This window comes from Azolla caroliniana, unplaced genomic scaffold (genome assembly GCF_043228905.1).
Source record: "Azolla caroliniana isolate FFs.n. ecotype wild unplaced genomic scaffold, voAzoCaro1.0.p SCAF_8, whole genome shotgun sequence".
Lineage (NCBI taxonomy): Eukaryota > Viridiplantae > Streptophyta > Polypodiopsida > Salviniales > Salviniaceae > Azolla > Azolla caroliniana.
Window position 1 is genome coordinate 18,364,121 of NW_028230443.1, and position 17,803 is coordinate 18,381,923.

The 17,803-nt window shown below is 43.4% G+C and overlaps 2 protein-coding genes across 3 annotated transcripts; one reads left to right on the forward strand and one right to left on the reverse strand.

Moving 5' to 3' along the window:
• The first annotated feature begins 707 nt into the window (after nucleotides 1-707).
• LOC147861226 (GDSL esterase/lipase At3g48460-like) lies at nucleotides 708-2,205 on the forward strand. Its single transcript, XM_087323824.1, has one exon. The coding sequence runs from the start codon at nucleotides 779-781 to the stop codon at nucleotides 2,036-2,038; it is 1,260 nt and encodes a 419-aa protein (XP_087179950.1). The 5' UTR covers nucleotides 708-778; the 3' UTR covers nucleotides 2,039-2,205.
• A 1,098-nt stretch (nucleotides 2,206-3,303) lies between these two features.
• LOC147861227 (uncharacterized) lies at nucleotides 3,304-10,513 on the reverse strand. 2 transcript variants are annotated; one of them, XM_087323823.1, is made up of 22 exons: nucleotides 10,360-10,513; nucleotides 9,934-10,065; nucleotides 8,484-9,832; nucleotides 8,188-8,391; nucleotides 7,990-8,094; nucleotides 7,835-7,900; nucleotides 7,575-7,739; nucleotides 7,402-7,476; nucleotides 7,119-7,279; nucleotides 6,879-7,014; nucleotides 6,731-6,800; nucleotides 6,525-6,652; nucleotides 6,351-6,407; nucleotides 6,090-6,275; nucleotides 5,900-5,992; nucleotides 5,611-5,696; nucleotides 5,466-5,532; nucleotides 5,081-5,147; nucleotides 4,850-4,986; nucleotides 4,387-4,478; nucleotides 4,237-4,303; nucleotides 3,304-4,082 (listed from the first exon to the last, which is right to left on the reverse strand). In XM_087323823.1, the coding sequence occupies exons 3-22, from the start codon at nucleotides 9,702-9,704 to the stop codon at nucleotides 3,921-3,923; spliced, it is 3,345 nt and encodes a 1,114-aa protein (XP_087179949.1). In that variant the 5' UTR covers nucleotides 9,705-9,832; nucleotides 9,934-10,065; nucleotides 10,360-10,513; the 3' UTR covers nucleotides 3,304-3,920. The 2 variants fall into 2 exon arrangements, with proteins under 2 accessions (XP_087179949.1, XP_087179948.1); XM_087323822.1 differs by having other exon boundaries at nucleotides 8,484-10,065.
• Nucleotides 10,514-17,803: the final 7,290 nt, after the last annotated feature.

Sequence of the window (17,803 nt, forward strand, 5' to 3'; positions counted from 1 at the left end):
CGTGTGCCGTCGTTTTCTCAGGTTCCCACGGCGCCGGCTGGCGGGAGCAGACGTCAGCGGCTGGCGTTTCCCGTCGTTTTCCCGACAGCTGGCGGAGGCGGGGGCGTCAGCGGCTGACGTGTCGTGTCGTCGCCGTCGGTTTTTTCCCGCGCTCGCCGGCTGCCTGCGTTTTCTCGGCCCCTTCTTCTTCTTGCGTTTTCTCGGCATTTCATATATAAACGCGCGCAAGCTCATCATTCGCCATCGCTCATAATCCTTCTCATCATCATTGCTAAACCCTAAACCCTTAATCCCCTCCCTGCGTTTTCTGCATTTCATACATAAACGAGCGCGAGCTCATCATTCGCCATAGCCATCGCTCATCATCATCATCATCATCATCATCATCATCATCATTCTCATCATCATCTCCATCTCCATCTTCATCATCATCAGCATCTCCATCATCATTCTCATCATCATCTCCATCTCCATCGCCATCGCCATCGCCATCAGAGCAGAGCTCTGCAGAAATCACCAAGAAAGAAAGCCAGAAAGAAAGAAAAGAGGCGATCGATCAGCACCAAGAAAGAGGAGTTTGGGGAATCAATCATTAATCTTTCTTCTGCTTGCGATGGCCCGCAGCTTCTCTGCTGCTGCTGCTGCTTCAACCTCTCCTACGCCCAAGTCATCATCATCATGTCTCCTGCTTCTGCAAGCGCTCACCATGATCAACTTCTTCATCATCATAATCTTGACAGCTGCCCCCTTCTCTGCTCCTGCTTCGGCCCGACCCATCATGGGGCGTGCATTGACAGCTATTGGCGATGGCGGTGACAACGCAGCAGCAACTACACCTGCTCCTGCTAGGTCAGCAGACGATGATGGATCGCAGCAGGAGTGGCCGACATATGTGTACGCCTTCGGTGACTCCACCACAGACAGCGGCAACAGCCCTGTGTCGGACCCCAAGCACAATAAAGTGGTGCTTGACCTACCGTACGGCCTCACCTGGTTCCACAGGGGCTCAGGCCGGCGATCCGACGGGAGGCTCATCCTGGATTACCTCTGCCTGCAGGCATTCGGCTATGGTGCCACCATGGAACTGCCCAAGCCACATCTGCTGGTGGTACAGGATTCATCATCATCATCTGTGCAATCAGCAGAGCCACAATCTGCACCCACATTTCCTGCAAGCAGCCAGAATTACGCAGTGGCGGGAGCTACGGCAGTCGATCCGGAGACCTTGGACAGAGAGGAAGGTCTGGAGGCATCCACACCTTACTCGCTGGATCGCCAGGCAGATTGGTTCGAGGCCGATGCAGCCTCCTGGTCTGCTCAGTCCGCGGGGGAGAGCATCTCTTCGGGAACCTCGGTCATCTACTTCGGGGAGACAGGCGGTAATGATCTTCACTTCGCCTTCCGAACTCACCTGCCCAAAGACAACATCCGGGAAGATCTCATTCCCATGATCATCTCCGCCATGACCCAACAGCTTGATCGCATCCTGTCCGTAGACCTCGGCCCCGCACCCATCACCCGCGTGGTAATCCAAGGCCAGTTCCCCATAGGCTGCCTCCCCGCATACATCCAGAAGGCATCATCGGAGCAGGATTCGGAGCTCGATGAATTGGGCTGCATTGCCTCTGTCAATGCCATCAGTGACATGCAGAATGGGCTCATCCGAAGCTCAGTCATCCCCGCCATTGCTGCCAAGCACCCCGACATAGCCATCGTGTTCCTCGACAGCTCGGCCGCGTACCGCCATGTCCTTGCCCATGCGCCCGACTTCGGCTTCAACTCCAGCCTCTACGATGAGCCATGCTACGACACGAGCAACCACACCGTGTGCTCCGACCCCTCGGCTTACATGAGCTGGGATGGTGTCCACTTGACCGATGCCCTGCACGGGGCTCTCACCCGCCTCTTCTTGCACGGCCTACCCGATGGCTCCAAGTCCTTCTCCGAACCCTTCCCAAGCTTTCTCACCACGCTCGCATTGAAGTCGACTGATGCATCCTCCCAAGGCAGCAGCCCTGCAGAGGCCAATGGTAGTTAGTTAGTTAGCTAGTTAATGTGCAACCTAGCTTCTTGGGTTGATTTTGTAGCTCATGTACCGCAGCTTTTACTTGCTAACTGCCTCATTACTTCATTCTTTTTTGAACTACTGATTGTATTATCTGGTTCAATGCGAAATCATAATCCGCTTCAATCTTTGCTTTTCTCTGCACTTGTGTTGGTCTTCTCTGTTATGCTCCATTTGTCTGTCCAAAAATAATCTTTGCAAAGATTCTGTATTCAATCTTAAAGACAGATCTGTGTGTGTGTGCAAAAAATGCTCCTAAATTTCTTGGTTGTTGAATTGGCTTAAAAATATATATGCTGTCTTTCACATCTGCAACTTCCCTCATGACTCTCTGTCATTAAAAGAGTGAGGTTCATTACAAGCAGAATTTATCATACATCTACTAGGTATGCTTTATCAAACTAACGAGCACAATCTCCTTTGAAAGGCACAAAAAAAAGGGAGCTATTTGAAAGTCACCCAATGAAAAACACTTCCGATGAACTTCATTGAAAATGTAGCTCTCAATCACAACACCATGGAGCAGCCAGCCAAGTCATGGTAGCTCACCAAATTCTGTTTCTAAGCTGAAAATATTTTCATGTCTAAAGAACATCCTAGCTTTCCCCTGTAGGGGGATATGTTCAAGAACATCTAGGCAATGTAGTTTTAAAATTTCCAAAGAAGCAATGTATCTAACTAATTTCATGAGCACTCACCCATGCCCTCCATCCTTCTTGTTAAATAAGTTGGATGAAGTCAGATTCTCTTGGAGACACAATTTGAAATTTGAATTGCTTTAGTGTGTGTTGTAATTCGAATGTGCAATGATTCCATATGTAGGAAACTTTGGGAGAATAAAATATCACAATTCACATAACAATGGTGAGATCCAATTTTTTGTGGATAATAGGCCTTCTGTGAATTTCAAAACAAGCTGTTATTATGCTTTGCATATATTATTCTGAAACATTGGTGCTATCTAATAACAAATTTTCAGACAAAACAATGCATGATGCCACTGTTTTCTATCGTTCAAATGAAATTTCACAACATATCCAACCACGCCAAAATGTCCTATCCAATCTCAATATACAAACTTGTATGTTTTAACTGTAACTTTTTCACTTTTCTGGTGAGTATGATATTGTCTTATTACCCATGTAAATCTCCTAAAAGCTCATGTGCCCTGATTCTTCATCAGTGATATTAATCTATCAGTTCAAGGTTTCCGTGTATACACAGAGAGACACAGAATATTCAGTTGGTTCCATAGACATGATGTCATTAAAAAAAGTCATATAGTTCAATAAAAAATTGTGCTGCTTACAAACAAAGCCCCTGAAGATTTGAGTGCAGGCTCTTAGTATCATAGCTCCAGAGAAATGCAATTTTACAACCAAAAAACTAACCAAATGAATGAAGAAAGATATCGCCATATTAAGTCTTGACAGGACGCACTACTTCTCAACTATTTGGACTTTTGACATAACAAAATGTTAGCAGAAAACCTCTCAATTAAATTACAACTCAACATCGTAGCAGACTCTCCTCTGTACGAAGCATCAAAATTGTGGCCAAAAAAAAATGTGGCTGGAACCTAGTCCTCTACAGGAAAGCTCCCATTTTTTAACACTATTCTATAGACTACACTTCCGTGCACATAGCAATCTAAAGGCGATGGGGGGAAGGGGGGGAACTGATACTCCATGATAAAACCAACTGCAAAGCAAGCTTGTTATTGAGACTGCAATGACACCAACGCAGAAGCAAGGGCCAGATCTAGCATGCTCTGCTGAATATGCCTCGAAATATTGACTATTCTAGTAATTGTTTCACTTGTTGCGAGGTCAGTACGGGGGGGGGGAACGATAATTCATGATAAAACCGATTGCAAAGCAGCTTGTTGTTGAGGCTGCAATGATGCCCATGCAGAAGCAAGGGCTGGACCTGGCATGTTCTGCTGAATATGCCTCAGAATATTGACTATTCTAGTAATTGTTTCACTTGTTGCGAGATCAGTACCACCGCTGATTACCTGTCAAAGAATACAAATAATTTAAGCTAATAAACTCTAGTTTACCAAGAAAACATGGGGAAACAATGGAAACTTAAGGGCATATTGGGGGGAACATAGAAACTCAGATATTTCAGTTTTTTGCTTAAATTTAATCTCAACAAAGAATATGTACCTCGGCAAATATGGCAATTATCTTCGGTAGGTTTTCATTATTTGGCCCCAAAAGTGCTGCATCAGACCTACATAAAAGTTCGAGCAACTTGTTTCAGCTCCTCGAGGGCTAAAGCAACAGTTGTTTCCTGAATTTATGATCTTTACACACCTTTCAATTAATGAGCACAATTGCCCATGGACAACTTTAGCTTCTACTAAATCTGACCGTATTGGCAAATAAGTCAACCATGCTGGAATAATCTGTAATATCATGAAAGAATATTTTTATCTCATATACTGAGAGCGTTCAAATGTCTACATTCAGACATTAAAGTTCAGATCACATATGCATGACCATGTTTCACTATATTATATACGTGTGTACCAAGGAACATACATGTGCCATCCTCTTTGAATGTTTTAAGTCTCAGCAGTGACCTGCTGATCATTTCCTTAGTATCGGTTTTTGTGAGTTTTTTACACCATCAGTAGTATAAAATATTGTTAAAAAGTGTTTGACTATGTTATGCATAACTTGCTGAGCCATATTACAAACCCAACACCTGCAGCTACATTCGAGAAACTTATACAGAACATGACACGAGCAAACTATAAAATGTTTAATGTCATACCTGTGCAGCATCAATGGCATCCCTATGAAACTCGCAGATTTTCCCGAGGGCTGAAACAGCATTATCAGTAGCCAATGCATTGTCTGTGTGGAACGCATCAGGATGACCAATTACAAGTTTAAGCTTTTCCAAGGCCTCTGCATTCCATACAGAGAAGACGTACCATATATAAGTAACATGATGACAGGTCCTTCTGGACAAATTATCATATAACAACAGCATTATAATTACCTCCTGCAATAGTCTTGAACTTAGCTCCACCAAACTCTGCACAAACTCCAATACCGTAGACAGCAGCCTGATAATAAAAATAGGAGAAAACAACATAGAGCCAGTTCAGTTCACATTTGTTCAATGGTCAATGGACCTTCAACATATAGTTACATTTAGCTACTATGTTCAGGAAAGTGGAGCCCTCAATCATTAAAATGAGAGCCATTTGAGCTTATCCAGTTGGAAATAGTTACAAAAGGGAAAAAAGTCCAACATAGAAAGTAAAACGTTTTCATTAAACTCCTAAAAAACTGTGGTATTTTTTCACAAATTCTTATTATGTCATGCATGAAAATTCCTCAGGTTAGCATATAGAAAGATTCCCTAACACTGAATTACTCACTTGACGAACATCATTCTTTGTATCTGTTGCTGCATCTAGAAGGTAAGGAAGGAAAGTGTCATAATACCTGTTACAATCCATAGAAAATGTTGGTTTGGTACACGGCACTCAAATTTGAACTGCAGGAAAACAGGAGAGCACTTACTTTATTGCCAATCCTTGGCACTGCTCGGCTATATCATCGAAGATGCAAATGGAAATTCTCCTCTCTTCAGCAGTGTGATCTCTTCCCTGGGCCGCAGAAGGAATAAGCATTACTCAAATTACTAATGGCTGGTTGCAACTACACATATGCATTACATGCACGCACACACATACACTCAAAATACAACAGACATGTGTGTGCATCTCTCTTAATGAGGTGCATTGTATAACTTTGTACATTATCATTGCAATTCCCTAGCAGCATAATCTAGTCAAGGAAAGATTGTTACCAGCATCGAAACAATGAAAGGCAGCAAGTCCTCCAACAAAGGAAGGAAGGCTCCTTTGAAGGTTTTCAAGAGAGTTCCAATGCATTCTCCAATCTACAGGTAAAGGTGGAATATAAATTTCTCACTTCATATATAAATGCCTGAAAGCTAAATACCTCAGAGTGACATAAGGAATTCTTCTTTAGCATGCCTGATCAAAAACCTCCTCCTCTTGCTCATTCTCTTCTTGGAGCAGTTCCCCTTCTTCAGCATCGAAATCTTCTGAATGGCTTCGTTCAAACCTTTCTTTTTTACGAGTGTCACTAGCCGTAAGCACCTGCTTGAATTCTTCAACCATTGTCTTCGCTTGCTCAGAGTCAGTGAGGGTTCCCACAGTCTGTCATCCAAACATCCATAATCATTCAGGTTTACGGAATGTAACAAGGTAGAATGATGAATATAAAGAATTGACCTGAATACACTCATTGAGAGACTCTAACATGTCTACCAGAACCTCGGTCTCAGGTTCCTACATAACATAAAAGTTTAAGGCATCGAGAAAAAAATACAGTTAATTTGACCTAAAAAAAGAACAAATAGCAACCCAGTCCCACATTAAGAGAAAAAAATACAAAACCATAAAGACCTTGTGCAAGGCCTCCACAAGAGCAGGAATAATAAAATCAGCCAGTTGCTTCAGATATGACTCATCACGACCTGCAGCTTGGCCATTCTCAATAGCAAGCTTTGCTGATCGCAATAGTTCCGGCATAGCTTGTGAAAAAAACAAATCAAATCTGTAAACGGGCCAAGAGAAAACATCTGCAACTAATTTTAAATGAAAAACGATACCTGAAACTGCAGCTTTACGAACTTCCTCGTGAAAATAGAATTTAAGCAAAGGCACTAGAACAGGTGCAACCTACACAGAAACTCAAGATTAATCATAAACATTGAGTAACAAAATAGAATATGAACAAACACACAAAATATTAGTCACTTGATCAATCCATGGATAGAATCCCTCCTTCAATTCATTCGCATAGCAACACAGCATGTTGCAAGCAGTGGCCTTCTCCTCGAGAAAGCTTGTCCGTATACCGATTCGTTTATCACCGATTGTTATAGTCTCCACACTGCAAGTAACAAATGTAGCTTCTCCATAAAACATCTCACATACATAAACCAACACCAAGTCAAATTGTTACCTAAAACAATAAGTTTTCTTGATAAAAATTACCTCCCATCATCTGATTCGATATCATCATCAGAAGCATCAGCATCAGCATCAGTGATGGTTACATCTGGTTTCAGTTGTGCAGAATGCAGAAGCGGAGGCATGACAATGCTCATGTAGGGGAGGAAATCCTGGCCCAGACATTTGCATAGTCGAGCCCATGCCTAGATAAAACCAAACCGGTCTCAATCCCAAAATGAGAACTCATAGAAAGCAATAGAAATGTCAAATCATGTTCCAAGATTAACATAAAATATTGCTTAGATCTCTTTAGAATCAGATGTACCTGAAGCAAATAACTTGTTGTTGGATCATCATCTTCGAGATGAGTCCCTTGAAGATTCATTAGCACTTCCATGATCTTCATGAAAAATAGAGTGTGAGCAAGGAAGTAAATGCATCTGACAGTGCGTGAAGCATAATGCACAATCGGCATAATTATAGAGAAAATCAAGACACCTGCTTAGCATCCTGTCCAAACTTTTCTTTGCCAACTGCCATTCCTACCAAACTGATGCACTCTATAGCTTTTGCCCTCAGCATTCTATTTGATTTGTCAGTGGCATTGACAAGAATGGCTTTCAAATATGGCATCACAGCATCGTAGTAAACTTGAAAGCTAGCCTGGATCACATAAAGTTAAATTACTGGTAAGCACAAATAATAACTGCTGGTTTTCCCATCTATTCTTGCTAATCTTTTTAGTGTTGAATAAAAACCTGTGAAGAATCAGCAACAGATGATAAGGCTGTTAAAGCTCCTTCTTGCAACATTCTTTTGCCACTCTAGATATAGAAAAGGACAAATCTTATGACCCCAACTTCTCAGCGTACATACAAATTTCCTCTAGAGTCTATACTAGATAAAAACTCACTTGCAACAACACAAGCAGCTTGCTCACAAGTCCATCAAGGTACGGGTTCAGCAATTCCGCAGTGCAACTCTCAGTGAAATTTAGGATCGCAGCAGCAGCATGGGCCTAAACAAAAAACATATTCAAAGCAAAAACCAAACCGTAACGTTTCGTTTCTATGATAATAAAGAATAATGCAAACTATACCACAGTGAGTACCTGTACTCTTGCATTTTGAAAGTCATCCAAGGCTCTAATTAAAGCAGGCAATACTTTTTGGTGGAATTTCTCTTGCAAATAAGGACCTAAATCAGTAGAGAGTTGACCGATCGCATTGATGGCTGCCCAACGCACCTTTGCATGGGGATCTTGGAAGGAATTCAATATCATATGAATTACAGGCTCCAAGTTCTTGGTCATGATCTGAGAACAATATTAATATCCTAAAACTAAGATTTATTCACCTGATATGAAATGAAACAAAATCAAACTAAACAATAAATTATTAACAAAACCTTTGAACATCCTTCCGCAATTTGTGCCAATGCAATCAATGCAGCATGACGCTTCTTCCAGTCTTGATCTGATATAAATGCAGGTAAGATTTCAGATGCTGTAGACAACACAGTGCTTCCACCCATAGAAATTGCCACTCGATCTAAGCATTCTTGGGCCATTTCATAGTTACTACTCTCTCCAGCATCTTCTTCTTCTTCTTCAGCACTATGCCACGCAGGTTCATCATCGATATCAGTCAGCATCTTCATTAAAATAGAAAATAGCTTTCCGATAAAGTGAGGCAACTTCCGCATCATCCCTGGAGCTCTTTCCCGAGCTTCTGTGAGTGTAACCATGAATTCCACTGCTAAATGTTGGGTACCCTCCTCTAAACCTTCTGTTTCTGCAATTTGTAGGATACTTCCAACTACATCCACTAATTGTTTCCTTAGAAATCGAGGCTCAGAACCTGCTATTTCAATAAGCATTTCAAGTGCCTCTTGTGCAGTAGCTTCTTCGTTCATCTCTAATGCTTGGGTTATTGTCTGCATCATTGATGGCAGAAGATCTTGAAAAACATTTCTATCATTGGCCTCCTCTAGGGTTTGGACAAAACTTGCAGTGGCACGTAATGCGGCAATTCTAACGTCATTGGGCATAGATGGTAATAAAGTCTGCTGAAATAAGCCATGCAGTATCGGAAGGTGGGGTTGTAACTGAGGCCCCATATACTGTGCCAATTGTCCGAATATGAGCAGAGCACTCACTTTCAACCTACTTGAGTTTGAATTCACACATTGGAATAAGAATGGCAATAACTCAACCCATGGTGCCTCCTCTGATAAATTAGCTGCCACCTCCGCAACCGTATCACAAAGCTTTTTCGATACACTATGGTTCTCCTCTTGCTGAACTGAAAACAAAAGTTGTTCCTTTATCAATGCCTGAGTTTGTATATTCAATTGCGACCACGATCCTAACTGTTTGCGGAGAAGTACGGCGGCCATGGATCGAACATCAGGAGATGAAGATGATCTCAGTGAGAAAACAAGTTTTAAAAGGAAAGTGTCTAAATGCCTCGCCCGGCATAGATTAAAGAGTTGTTCAGCTTCGCCTCGATCTTCATTTCGCGGGCTCATTAGCTGTGCAATAAGAGCTTCGAATGATGATGTATCAGAACCAAGAAGAGCATTAATCTGACCCTCCGTCACTGCCGAAAGATTGTTATTGGCGTCCATCTTTGTTTCTTGATTTTGATTGAAACTAGGCTATGATAAAGTACCCAACTCTTGGATTGTTTCTTCAATTACGTTACTATCAACTGCCCAAATTCTGAATTGCCTTCTTGGTCTTGAATCAAACCAGACTATCTTCCCACCTCTTGGATTGTTTCTTGATCTGATTAAGACTAGTCTATGATAAATAGCCCAAACTCTAGCTTGCTTTTTGATATGATTAAGATGAGACTATGATAAACTGCCCAAACTCTGGATTGTTTCTTGATTTGAACTCTGATTAAGACTAGGCTATGATAAACTGCTCATACTCTGGATTGCTTCTTGTTCTGAATAAAACCGGGCTACGAAAAACTGCCCAACTCTGTATTCGTGCACACAATGCAGATCAAGGGTCCACGTATTGTCAGCACAGTCACAAGAATCTCATTTCTAAGAATATCCTTCTGATCGATTTAATGTCGTTAACCAATACAAAGGTACACTAAGATTTATTGAAACAAGAAAAAAACATAGTGAACTATCCAATTAGGGTTTTGGCTGAAGTATGATGAAACTTAAGGTTTCTGAACGCAGGCATTTAAGGGTTTCATGCAAAGAAAAAAAAAAAAAAAAAGACGAAGATAAACGACGAGCATGTGCCGAGAGCTTAGAATACCTGTGGCCAATAATCGTGCTGGAAAGCTTGTGTTCAGAACGAGAGCGGTACTGATCCTGTTCAAAAGAAGAAGAAGAAGAAGAAGAAGAATCTTTCACTGCTTCTTTGAGCGAGTTGAAGGGCAGAGGAAATGCCTTCCAAAGCGCCTCCTCCTTCAGAGACAGAGACAGAGACAGAGACAGAGAAGACAGAGAGAGGGAGACAGAGCAGGCTTAGGCCGCAAACAGATATTGAAGAGAAACGCCCCACAATTAAGGGCACGTTCACACCAGAGATCATTCTTTTTTCTTTTTCTTTTTTTCTGTTTTTGGTTAAAATCACACAATTATATTAATTGCATGTAAAAAAAACCCACTATTACAACTCGGTAAGTCATCTTTACATATCTTACATAGAGAGATACATACTTATTCATATCATTACAAACCATAGTACGTAAAATTCGTGTTCGTCTAACATAACATTCGTTTTCCTGCGTTGGAAAACGAATGTGAATGTTATTCAATCATTCTTGTGTGTTTTTTTCCCATTTTTTTAATGTTTTTTTCTATTTTTTAGGCTTATTTACCTCATAACAAATAGTTAATCCAAAAGTATGGTATTTATCATTCTTTGAGGGTGTTTTTCTTACGCGAATGTGAATGCACGTATGGTACGTATGGTTCATACTATGTTACAAACCATGCATATGTCTCTCAACATCTCATAACCTTTCTTATCAGACCAAATGACGAATGCGATGCCCAACTAACTTACATACTTGTCTCTCTTCATGATTGAATATACTTGACATCTCCAACGATGAAAATTTGCCATAAAAGGAACCCTTTCAATCTCAACACATAACGGTGTACTCCCCTTTGTTCATCAAATATAAACGCATTTCACATATGCCAAATACATAAACCAAAGCCCATAATACCTCAATATAATCCAAAATAATCTGAAAACAAGGTGAAAGACCTCCTAATTCCACTCGTGCAAAAACCCATTTGAAATGAGATTTTATCACTCCTGTCAAGGACATCCATATTGCATTCATAAATCTCCAAACCATCTTTGTAACAGGACATGAAATAAATCGATGTCGACCGTTGCTCTACTTCCATCGTACAAAAGAAACATAAGCCACTAGCTATTTTTCTTTTGCATAAAGCATCACCCAATGGTAATCCACCAACTATAACCCTCCAAATAAACACCTTGGCTCTAAATGACAAATGTGAACACCAACCCTTTTGGAGTACATTTGTCCACCAAATTGTTGGCCTATGAAAAGACCATACCTTAATTACCCTTTTTTCTAACCACATATGTTTCCCAATAATTGTATGATAAACCGCATTTGTTGAAACTATACTTAAGTTGTTCCCCCCTACAAATCTCCAATCAAGATATAGAGAATCTTCATTTAAGTGTGGCACACGCCCTTGCAACATTGATAATCCCAATAATGTATCCCAAATGTGTCGATAATTGCGTGGAATTCCAAATGTTGACCTAGCAGTACAAAAAGCCATCAACCCTCTTTGAGAAGACAAAATTGCATCTTTTAGTGATACCAATCCTAATCAAGCCATTCGATTAAATTGATGTTGCAAAGATTGTTTACTTTCCCAATCCAACAACCTTGATCAATAACCCAAGACATTGAACACTTCACTTGCCTTTTGGAATTGACTACATTCCACCAATGTGTTTCTACTCTTACTTTTCCAAACTTGATGCCAATTTTCTCAATAAAGAAAATCACCATTTCTATCCATGGTTGTGTGTTTGCAAATGGGAGCAAGAGTAGCTGAGATGTAGCGGAAGGACTATGTGTGTGTGTGTGTGTGTGTGTGTACGTAAGGCAAAACACAGAGAGAGAGCGAGAGAGAGCTTTAGACGGAGATAAAAGACTGTATATTACATTAACCAAAATACTTCCAACAATAACTAAGTTACAATGGGTTAGTTTAAATATCAACTAAACTAGGGCAAATGCCATTTCTACTATTTACAAAACTAGCATGGTATGGCCATAAGCTAGTGTGAAACCTATTACTATGGGAAGTTGAGTTCGACTCTCAACACGCCCCTTTGAACACATCTTCCGTCTATCGAAAAGTTGTTTCGGTTCGGTCTTCAAAATCCGGCTTCTAGTGTTCGTAATCCTCGAACTGGATTTTTCGGCTTTTCGGCTTTGTGCTCTGTTCAATTAACTACGTGTTGCATGTTGCATACTCGATCAATTGCGTATAGTGTATGTGTCGCTCGCAGCACTCCCCCTCAAGCTCGGCAATGTGGATGTCGTGAGACCAAGATCCGATGTGAATTGCCCAAGCTTGTCAACTCCTAAGGCCTTCCTAAAAATATCAACAACTTGGAGGTGTGTACTGATATGTAGTAGATCAAATTTTCTGGTCTGTACACGCTCGTGGATGAAGTGGTAGTGTACTTCGATATGCTTAGTACGCGCGTGAAATATGGGGTTTCGCGCCAAGTAGATGTTGCTCATGTTGTCGCAATATAGGCGAATAATAGGATATTTGATGGGTACGCCCAGATCCTTCAAAATACGCTTGAGCCATACGGCTTCGCATGCGGCGACTGCCGCGCCCCTGTATTTGGCTTCTGTGCTCGACAATGCGACTATCGGCTGCTTCTTACTGCTCCAGGAGATCGCTCCGCTACCAAGGGAGAAGACGAATCTAGATGTAGATCGTCTATCCGCTTTGTATCCTGCCCAGTCCGCGTTTGTGTATCCTTCGAGTTGAATGGTCGTATTTGACTAATACATAATGTCGTAATCCATCGTCGTACTAACATATCAGAGTATCCTCTTAGCAAAATCGAGATGAAAGTTTCGCGGATTCTGCATGAATTGACTAAGTAGGCCGACCGAATAACTGAGGTCGGGTCACGTAATGGTGAGATAGATTAAGCTGTCGATCAGTTGCTGATACTAAGTTGACTCGCATTCGGTTGTGCCGGAATCGACATCAATCTTGAGATTACAATCGAGAGGGGTAGACACAGGTTTGCACTCGGTCATTCCAAACTTGTACAGAAGGTTGAGAATGTACTGCCGTTGAGAAATCATTATTCTGACTGGTGTCTGAATTACGTCAATGCCAAGGAAGTAATGGAGCTCGTGTAGGTCTTTCATTTCGAATCTGCCGAAGAGAAGTGATTTGACCTTGTTAATCTCGGCGAGATCCTTTCCTTCGATGACCAAATCATCCACATAAAGGATGATGACAATCGGGCTATCTGACTCGTTTCGGATGTATAGAGAAGTATCGGATTTTGACATTCGAAATCCGATCTGATGAAGATATTGCGTGATCTTCGAGTGCCACGCACATGGTGCTTGTTTGAGGCCGTAGAGAGGCTTCTTGAGTCAACACACGACGTTCGAATGATTCCACAATTCAAAACCGGGTGGTTGGATCATGTACACCTCCTCTTCCAATTCACCTTGAAGAAAGGCGTTCTTGACGTCCATCTAGTGGAGGCGCCACCCTTTTGCTGCTGCGATTGCAATTACGGTCCGCACAGTTGTCATCTTTGCCACCGGGGCAAAGGTCTCTTCGTAGTCTACGTCGCGCATTTGCGTGTATCCTTTTGCAACGAGTTGTGCTTTAAAATGATTTACGGAGCCGTCGGCATTGTGTTTCACTTTGGGAATCCATCGACAGCCAATCGCTTTCTTGTGCGGCGTGTGAGGGACGAGATCCCATGTCTTGTTTTTGCATAACGCTTCCATTTCCTCATTCATCACATCGACCCATTGCGGATCCTTTACGGCTTCGGAAAGCGTCTCCGGCTCCCATACTAACGCTACGTTCATCACGAAAGTGTAATGGTACGCCATATAATTGTTGTAGCCGAAACAACTTACAGGGTTTTTTTCACGGGTCGATCGGCGGAGTTTCTCGTTTGTGGATACTAAGGCTTTCTTCGCTCCATCTGTCCGGATGATTGGGATGTCCAGGCCTTCGAACTCACTGTCGCGGGAGTGAGTCGACGCGTTGTCGATTGGATCTTCGTATTCAGACATCTTGGCCTTCCCTTTGTCAAGTTTCGGACTCGGTCGAAATGTGCTTTGGTCACTCGGGGGCTCCCATGGTCCACTAAGTCGTGTCGTAATCGGGCTTTCGTTGAACATGTGTGTGAGCCGATCTTCATCTTCTATCTCCATTTCGGCGGATTCCGGGTTGAGCAGAGTCAGAGTCGAAGTTGTTTATGGTGCGTACTAGGATGCGAACTCGTCGAAGACTACGTCTCGACTTGTTCGAGCTTTTCGGGTAGATGGGTTGTAGCATTTGTACCCCTTTTGTTCGAGTGAGTATCCTATGAGGATACATTTCTCCGACTTCGGGTCAAGCTTTTATCGTGTATCGTCGGGAATATGTACGTAGGCGATAGAGCCGAAATTGCGGACATGTGATAAGTCTGGCTTCTTTCCAAAGAACTTCTCAAGAGGAGTTACGTCGTGTACTCCCGAGGTTGTGCACCTATTCATGAGGTATACGGCCATGTTTGCCGCTTCTGCCCAATATGATTTTGGTAGGTTCTTCTCATTCATCATAGCCTATGCGGCTTCTACTATGTGCCAGTTTTTATGCTCAGCTACGCCATTCTACTGAGGTGTGTGATGGCATGAGAATTCTCGTCGGATTCCTTCCTTTCAGAGATACGTCGTAAACTCATTTGAAAAGTATTCTTTGCCTCCATCCGATCGAAGGCAAAGTAAGTGCCGACCCGTAGTTTTTTCGACTTCGGCCTTGAACCTTTGGAAGTGTCCGAACACTTCGTTATTCTATCTCATCGGGTAGATCCAAGTATGCTTGGAGAAGTCGTCGATGAACGTGACGTAATATCGGCATCCGTTGAGTGTGCTTATCTGGGCCGGTCTCCATACATCTAAATGTACGACATCCAAGATCCCTTTGCTCACATTCTGCTCTTTCGAGAATGGATGTCGGCGTTGCTTTCTGAATTGGCACGCTCCGCATACGCCCATAATCTCCTTCACAGTAAAGTTCGGGAGTTCGATTATGACTCCTTTCAATTGCATGTTCTGAAGCTTTTGAAGATTGATGTGACCAATTCTCTTGTGCCACAAGTTTAGGTCGGTTTCGACTTTGAGGTCCTTTGCAAACATGGCTGATTTTACCTCGTTCGATTCGAGGACAAACATACAGCCGTGAGCTACAACTTGATCTCCTCTTTCAATAAAGCACCCATCATTGTTGAATCGTACCTGCATTCCTTGTTCGACAATCTGGCCGACCAAGACCAGGTTTTTCGTGATGGTAGTAGGGACATGCAATACATTCTTGAGATAGGTTTGTTTGCCATTGTTTCCGAATGGGACATTCCCAATATGTTATATTGGATGAGTCGTGTCATCGCCTGTCTCGACATATCCGGGTTGTTCGGGTTTTCATAATTCCCGAAACCAATTTTCATGAGACGTCATGTAGTTGGATGCTCCCCAATCAATAAACCATACGTTATTTGAGGCGGAGGCACTAGTTGAGGCCTGTGCTGACATCGAGTGTGCTTTGTGCCTCATTACGAACATTCCGCCACGGCCGTCGTAGTCGGAATTCATGGCATAATTTGTAAACATTCCATTACAATCGTCGTAGTCGGAATTCGATGCGTAGTTCGTGAGCTGTCGGATAGTTGAAGCCGAGTCTCGTACCTTTTTCGGGCACTCCTCTTCATAGTGGTCGTGTTTTCCACAATACCCGCATTCAAGCGGGGTATTACGATTGCTTGGTCTAGCATGATGACTCCCCCTTCTACTGAACTCTCTGGGACCATTCATGTCCGCTTGCCATTGGTGGGAGTTACGCTCTTGCGTCTGCCGACCATTACGACCTTGTTTGAATCAACCTCTATTTCCACGGCCGAAATTTCTTCTATCATCCGATTGGGAGTAGAGCATATGACCCTCTAGTGCGTTGCTCCTTTGTCGGGCGTTGTCGTGAAGATTTTCGTCCATAGGCGGAAACCGGGGCGGAAAGGGCAAGTCAGTGGTGTGCAACATGTGCACACGTATACTAGGAAATGGTGTATAGAAATAAGAGGGGAAATTTTATCCCACATTATAAGGTCCCTCCCTCCTTGGGCTATAAAAGGAAGGGAGGGGTCATGAAAGGTATACCACTTAGTGTAGAGTTCTTACCGTTTAGGGTTTCCTTATTCATCCTCGGTTAGGGTTTCCTCATAGTTGTTTGGTGCGGTTCATGCGGCCACCATTGTTGTAATCATTCGCTTGTTTTTAATATATCTTGTTGTGGATCTTGCTTCCATCTATTTTGGTCTATGCTTATGTGCTACTCTTCATCTTCTCATCCGGTGTTAAGCTTCCATTTCTCATATCTTATTCTTTCTCCTCTACTCCCTAGTCCAAGACCCCCGTGGTCCCGCCCTTCTACACACACACGTGTAACAACGCGACATCTTTGGTGAACCCGACGTGAAGGGCGGCAAGGGAGCATGGAGATGGAAGAAGACTTCGACTTCGACGAGATGATGGCAAAGATCGTGATGGAAGCCGGACGGAAGATGGTGAAGCAAGATGCGGCTCAACAAGCCATCGAAAGGGTGGTCGATCGAGTCGGCTGGTTCAATGGGAATGAGGTCCCAAAATTTTTGGGAGCCTACAAGGCCGAGATGGCGAAAGGGGGCGTGGACGAGGCGATGCGGCTAGAGTATTTTCCTCGAGTGGCGGCCGCAGCGGTGCACAAGGAGGTCAAGGAGCTATGAGAAGCTCACGAGGCGTGGGTGTCCTTGGAGGGAGCCCTATTGGAAGCGTACGAATACGCGAAACCAGAGTGGGTATGCCGGCAACCCGATGGGGAGTGGTCGGCAACAATGTGGCCCACGAGTGGTAGAGAAGAGAGGGCGATGAGCGGCTACGCAGTACCGTCGGAAGAGAGCTCAACGTAAAACGGTTCGAAGGAGCTCGACCTAGAAGCGCTAATATGGGAGGCATGCGAGCTTGTGAAGGGGAAAATCGAAGCCGAAGAAGGGCTTATTATGGAGTCGGGCTGGAGGCGATCGGAGGATGCGGAGGAAGAAGCCTCCCTAAGCGTAGAAGACGGGGGGGGGGGGGGCCTATACGGAGGCCGGAAGAGCGTACGACGACGACATGGGAGAGGGTGCGGAGCAAGCGACCCTCTTGCCTTGCGGTGAAGGGACGGCCATGGAGGCTTGTGACTACGGATTCGAGACATGGCGGCCCGAAACATCGAGTGGGGAGGAGACAAGCGGCGGTGTTGGGTCCTTACCCACACCGATTCTAGAGACTCCAGCATCCGGCATCCGGCCCGAGAGTCGGTGTGAGACCTAGAGTGATGAACGGTGGCGACGGCAAGGCAGGCAACCAAGACGACGGCAAGGAGATCGAGGAAGAGGAGGCGGCAAGCGTAATCGAGGCTTC